General features: G+C 34.6%; 1 protein-coding gene across 1 annotated transcript in view; it reads right to left on the bottom strand.

Moving 5' to 3' along the window:
- Positions 1-723: 723 nt before the first annotated feature.
- The window catches only part of LOC121299283 (SH2 domain-containing protein 7-like), a 7,304-nt gene continuing 1,091 nt past the window's right edge, over positions 724-6,936 (bottom strand). Inside the window, exons 2-7 of the mRNA XM_041226957.1 lie at positions 6,349-6,539; positions 5,621-5,710; positions 4,632-4,797; positions 3,616-3,825; positions 2,042-2,863; positions 724-970 (exon numbers count right to left, since the gene is read on the bottom strand). Coding sequence (XP_041082891.1) covers positions 926-970; positions 2,042-2,863; positions 3,616-3,825; positions 4,632-4,797; positions 5,621-5,710; positions 6,349-6,539 — 1,524 coding nt within the window. The 3' untranslated portion in view covers positions 724-925. The remainder of the gene's footprint in view (positions 971-2,041; positions 2,864-3,615; positions 3,826-4,631; positions 4,798-5,620; positions 5,711-6,348; positions 6,540-6,936) is intronic.

Genomic DNA, 6,936 nt, shown 5'->3' with positions numbered 1-6,936 from the left:
AGTCTCTGTAAGTCACTTTGGATAAAAACATCTGCTAAATGACTAGTTCATAATCATACCATGCAATAATGACGAGCCTTACAAAGGATGACGTCCTGCCTCTAATTTGTTTCATGCTATTTTTCACCATTACAGTTATTTAGAATATGATCCTTTGCTTCTCATATTTATTGGGGCACTGTGTTTGTTTGTGCGATTAAGTTTAATGTCTTTTTGTAAAGTATTTGTTGATAATTACAACTAACATAAACAATTTGTCAAATATAAAAATCAATTTACATAAATAAATACAAGTTTTGTATTATCATTAGAAAACTAACAGCCTAAATATTCACAAAAACTCATTCAACATACAATATATTTAAATAATAATAATTGTTTATATCTACAATGTATATGTTTTTTTTAAACAAAGAATCAGTGCTTAAAAAATGTCTAACCACATTTAATAAATAAAAAAACAGTAACACGTGCAATTCCAGTTAAAGTTACTTTATGAAGAGCAGCCATTATAGAGTAAGACTTTAAAATAATATTATTAAAAAATGGTACAATATCAAAAGAGAAAATGTAGAAATTGGACTAAAATATATGAAACATTACACAAAACCATAGCATAAATCAAAATACAGTTAATATAGTTTAATAAAGATTGTAAATATTATATATGATTAATAATTTCCCCATGTTTATGAGTGAATAAAATATAGGTATTATAAATAAAAGCATATTAAAGAGACTCACTTTCTATTGTAGGTTTAGTTTAGACATTCTTAATAGTGTTATAGATGTATTGTTTTAGGTATGGAAGTGTTTAACTTTGCCAGCTTTGTTGAAGTTACAAACAGTAATAATATTTCACAAATACAAATAGTGTATGTTTATTTTTCTGGTTGTCAGAACATTAATATTTCCCAAAGGTGTATTATTTGTTCTTCCTGTCTGCAAAGAATCTCCTCCGTTTGTCATTCTGAAAAACAAGAAAAAAAAAAATATTTTAGCGTTTGCTCTATACACTTCCCAGGAGACTGAAATGAACCCCTATATTCGAAAATAATTGCTTTCAAGCGACATTCAGTTTTTGCTTTTATTTTGCTTTTATATTCTCCAAAAGTTGGTTTCTAACAGCTAAAATATTCCAGTAAAAATGACTAAAACATTGAAGTGGTGCTTGAAAATTCAGGGTTGAAAGAAAGCGTATACAAGAACATATTTATTAGCTGTATATCTAGGGTTTCTGGTTTTAGGGTTTGATTTTTTATCACATGATGTCCCTTTAAACATATTTTGAGCCGATTTGCTTACGTAATCAAACACTAATTACAAAAGGAAGTTGTTTCTTTTTACCCTCATATCTTGATTAAGTTAACAAATGACGTGCATTGATCTCACCTGATTCTATTTGAACCTGCATTTCGTTCTGGCTGTAATGACCGAATTCAGTTGATTAATTTCCACTGCGTTAGTTTCTAGTAGTGCGTTGCTAATTTAAACAATTTGATATTCAGTTAAGGCTTAACAACTATGAATTAATGTTTAAAGGGAGGGAGAGAGATGGAAAATAAAAAAACAAAAACTAGAAGCTTTATGTATATGTCTATGGTGAAGTGCTATCTAGCCAGGTAAGTCTTTTTAGTGTCAGGTTATGGGGTATAATGATCCCACAGTAAAAATATTAACCCCAGCGGAAATGTTGTCAAATTTGAACTCATTCTACTGTACTGTATATATACAGCTCTGGCCAAAAATGTTGCATCACCCTATAGAATTAACTAATTATGCTTCATAAAGTCGAATGAAACCTGCTGAATAATGTTACATTAACATATTGAATTACTATTATGACTTCCAGTAGACTTTTATGATATAATTTTATAGTTTCTTTGATTACATGATATGAAATAAAATATCTTAATTTTATGCATATAATTTATTCTATGTGATGCAAAACTTTTGGCCATAGCTGTATATGGAATAATCAAGTAGCAGTGATGTGCAGAAACTTAACAATGAACTTTATTACATAACAATGAGGGTCTACCTTTTGTACTGAACTTGCATCCAAATGTTTGGAAAAGGTGTCAGACAGTGTCTCATAAGTATTGTCTGCCAAAGGCAAGCTTTTGGTAACCCTTTCTGGAATCTGCTCGTAGGTGTTCTCCAGGAATAACCTGTTGGGAACTGGCTCGTTGGGAACATGATCGTAGGTGTTTTCAGGCGGTGGTGTTGGCATCTGACGCCGGGGTGCCTCTGGATAAGGGTGGCTGAAACCAGCCTCCCAGGGGAACGGTGGCTGCCTCACTGGGATCTCCTCGTAATTGCTTCTTTCATGAGAATCATAGAGTGGGTTGTCGCTTGTTTGTTTAAATCCGTCCCCACTGATGTTCCCAGTGATGGTGGAGTATGGTGAGGGGTTGTGTTTGAAATGCTGGTCTGAGAAGGTACCTTCTTCAGGGACGGAGAAACAGCTGGATTTGCTTGGTATTTTAGGCGACAGTTTGGGTGGAGTTGAAGGAGGGGTGCACAGTTTGAAGTTACTACGATCTGTAATCTGAAGATCCTCCAGTGCAGGCAGGGATTTACTTCTGGAGTCCAAATTCAGTTCAGAATACACAGTTTTAGAGCGAAATCTAGGCTCAGATATCTGGCTGCAGACCTGTCTGGGTTCCTTTGCCCGAGAATAAAGGCTATTTTCTGCAGGAGGACTACGTCTTCCCTTCTCAGCGTGGACTGTGTTGTCCTCTCTGTGCTTGTAGTTAGCTCTTTCTCGAATCACTTTATTATCAAGCTGTGCATATAGGATATTCTTGGCCGGCTGGACTTTATCATCAGAGGATCCTCTGGAGAGGGCTTTGTCTGCAACCTAAAACAGAAGAAGAATGTGTTAAGCTTGTTTGTACAAGATAATCTCTTATCAAAGCCCTTGTTCTTATCACATCCCCAGTTTATTAAACAATGTATTGGCAATGATGGATCCAACACTATTTAACGCTTAAGAGTACAACCTATTTTGACTGCTATCATCCCTTACAAATACAACTTCCTATAGTACATTATATTGCTACAGTATACAGCAATAGATTTGTCTTATATTTCAGTGTGTGCTTCCTATATGATTTCCTATTCACCTAGTACACTAATATTTGCAACAGGGACACTGCAATGCAATTTTAGGTTTAGTAATACATTTTACACACTGTTCAAGCTTAAAGGTAAGCTAAAATGTACTAAAAGTAATTAGCCTTTTAATGAGAGGCCCAATGGAATACAAGTAAACAGTTACATGAATGAATAAATATACAGCGTTATAATTGGACATGTGTTATTATTGCCCCTACAAAGATGGCAGATTTATGAGCCCATATGCGATCAAGACTACAAAGGCTTTAGTATAGGCGGGGCAAAGACACCAGACCCCCAAGAAAGATGTTGTCAGTGTATGTATGTGCTTGTTTGTTCCTCTGTTTTTAACATAAATCATTATTTATTTTCTCAGCAGGCATAACAATGACAGGCTAGGATGGAAAGCCTTCATACAGTTATATACAGCTTTAGCATGGGTTTTTGAAGGCGTGTTTGTGAGTGACTGTTCTATGAGAAAGCTTAAATGATTACCTGTTCAATGGATGGAAGACCCTCCAGCGATGGGTGTGCTGTCAGTCTTTTATTGGTACTTTTTGGTGGTAATGGAGGCCTCTTTGCACTGTTCGTCTTGTCACTCTGAAATGTCTTCTGGTCCCAAAAACCTCTTGCAGCTTTTACAGATACACTGGACTCATTTTTCTCACTGAAATTAATTTCATCATACAAGCAATTCTCAGGATTCTGTTAAAAAAAAAAAAAAAAAAAAGAATACAGTACTCAACCTTTACAGTACGGTATATAATACTCTTTATAGTACTAAAATAGCTCTTTTTATTTTATTTTTTTGGTTAATAAGAAAAATGTCAAGAATAACATTCTAAAAAGCTCTAATCATCATAGAAACTCAACATAATTATTTGTTATCTGTTTAAAAAAAATAAATAAATTTTAAATATTGTTTCTTTATTTTTGAAGCCAGGTAATGCAACCAAAAAAAAAGCCACAAAAAAAAAAAAAAAAAAAACAGTAGAAACTTTTCATAAATAAGAACATTATTCTGGTGGTTTAGTTGAAAGAGATTATAGTGCAAGACAATTAAATGAGTGTAAACCAATGCTTTTCTTCCAGTATATCACATATTCCTCTTCCCCGTGCTTTTGCTTTTTAGCTTGTTTTCTTGTATAGGGTGATTAGAAAGTAAGTTTACCACGTCAATGATATGGTGTGTTGATGTGGTAAACTTACTTTCTGATCACCCTGTACTTTAATTCAGGCTATACAGAATTGTCTCTAGATCTGTAATCCAACTGTTTCTGGTAAACTGGTAAAACTGAGCACAGGAAGTGCTTTCATACCAGGAAGCAGCAGTAGCTTTTACTTCTATATCATTGACTTTCATACAGATGCATTTCAATTCCAAATACAAGCAACCAAAGGATATTCATCAATATTTCAAGTGCTAATTAGTATTAAGAGATTTAAAAAGAAAAATGAATTTGCATGCCTTTAAAGCATCTAGACATTTTTAAAAGGTAACCAGAGCTTACATGGCTGCAGGGCAATGAAAGGTACTCTCCAAAAGGCTCGATAGCTGTGGTCTTGTAATACAGAATCAAATCTGTTAGACTTGCATGGGTCTCGGTGTCTCCAGAAACGATGAAATGCTGATTCTTATTCTGGGTGATAACGAAGTGACGGCAGCGATCTTTTCCCCTGAAAAGAAATGTGTTCATAATTTGGTTTGTTTAGCAGTTCAGTATTTTAAATGGTTTACACTAGCATAAAATATTTTACCTATTACTCTAATAAACTGGAATATGAATGGGGCATGTTCAATCCTTACTAAGGCCTTATTTCGCAAGTTAAATCATAGATCATTTTTTAGGGTCCTTATTTAAAATAGAGATACTTTCACACCAATTTTAATCCAGCAGCCAAAATGACTTGATCCAACACGAGAATGACTTTCCTTTGTTTATCAAGACATCTTCATTTGAAACCCGAGCAGAGCTTCATACCTTGGTTCTGTTTTGGATTTGCATGAATGCAAGATAGATTCCAAAATGAGATGCGATAAAAAAAATTAAAAAAATATCCACGCTTTGTTGTTTTTTTATTCAACTCTAGATCTTTGTATAAACGTTATATTCAAAGAAGGTGAGCAGGAAATTGCGACCTTGAGTTTCCTTTAAAGCCTGGTTTAATTAATTAAATAAGATTGTGGGCCATATTTACATTTACCACTAGGCTAAGTTAAAACCATCTTTCTAAAACAAAACATTAATGCCGCAAAGCTCTCAAGAAATAATTAAGTAAGCGTAGTCCTGCTTCTCTTGAAGGAAAGAATGGTACCTGAGACAAGTAAAATGTTCCAGAATGCATTGGGTTGTGAGTTGAAAAGCCATATGGTCACCTTACCCATACTGTATATGTTGAAAATGCTTTATTATTTGAGAACATTAAGAAACAAGTCAGTAAATGAACTGAGTTCTGCGGTGTTTGCTAGTGCTGGCAGAGCGATTTGAGTGTAACTCACTTGTATGAAAGAATGTATCCAATAGCTCTATCGCTGAGCCTGATGAGAAAACATCCAAGCTGTTTATCTTTGAGCTGATCTTCTGCATCCCTGTAGAATAAAAGGAAGTGGTTTCATTATTTGAATGTCACATTCAAATGCTAAGAAAATAACTCCAGCAATACCCGGTTGTCTTTTTACAATTCTATAATAACTTTTTTGGCTTTTTATGAAAAATGCAGGGTTAGCTCTGTTAGCCCAAGCAGTGGCAACCTGCACTCCCTCACATTCCACTGCATGAAGGGGAATCTAAATTCAAACACAGACCTCTTGAGGCAAAACACTTGCATAGTTTCATATATATCAAACTATGCTTTAGCCATAAAAACAGACCTTGAAAAAAAACACATTATTTTTATATAAACACAATTATACAACATGACATACAGTAAACTAAAATAAACTTTAATAAGATCTGTAGAAAAGCGAGTTTGAAACTTTCATTTGGATTGCACAAGGAACATTTCTATAGCTAAAATACATACACATATAAATAACACAATTAAAACACATTGGGGACTGTTCATCCAGTCAAACATAAACACACATAAGGTACAGATATACCTTACACAGGGAGATTCTACAACTAAACTGCAAACTAATTCAATGTGGTTATTAAACCCTGCATAGTCTGCAAATGCAAAAGTTTTACTGTTCACTTCTACTGTTCTGTGAATTTCTTTACTTACTTCCTGGTGATGATTCCATGGAACCAGCCAGGCAAGCTTCCATTGTGTAGAATGAGTGGTGCCTGGGTCTCTGTGAACCACTTCAGGGCCAGCTCTCTCAACATTCCTGATGCTTGGTTTTCCGTTTCTGTTGGCGACTCCATCCCAAGAACAAGTTGCTTTCTCCTGTCCATCTTTGCCCGAGCTCTGTCCTGCAGAAGCAAACAGCAAGCTAATGCAGCAGATGTCGACCACGCATGTAATCATTTTGCAGCTGCTGCAAAAACTCATTTGCCTATTTTCCCTTACTGCATCACTTCCTTATTTGGATGTTGAAAAGTGTTATTGTTCTGAATTCTCACCCCTACCTCACCAGACATTCTAATACATCACTATATAAAAACCTTACAACCAATTCCAGAAAATGAAGGTGACATCATCTATTTTTATACAATATTGGTTAACAGAAATAATGTCAAGCACAAAGTTTACAGTAGTTGAAATGTGCAGGTATGTACTTTCCAAAATGTCTAATACAGTACCTTTTCCCCATATGTTATGATTATGACATCAAACATAGATATATGTGGTGTATAACGTTTATGCATT

This window comes from Polyodon spathula, chromosome 24, assembly GCF_017654505.1.
Source record: "Polyodon spathula isolate WHYD16114869_AA chromosome 24, ASM1765450v1, whole genome shotgun sequence".
Taxonomy (NCBI): domain Eukaryota; kingdom Metazoa; phylum Chordata; class Actinopteri; order Acipenseriformes; family Polyodontidae; genus Polyodon; species Polyodon spathula.
The sequence above is the reverse complement of the archived record's forward strand: the minus strand, read 5'-3'. Positions and strand labels throughout refer to the sequence as shown.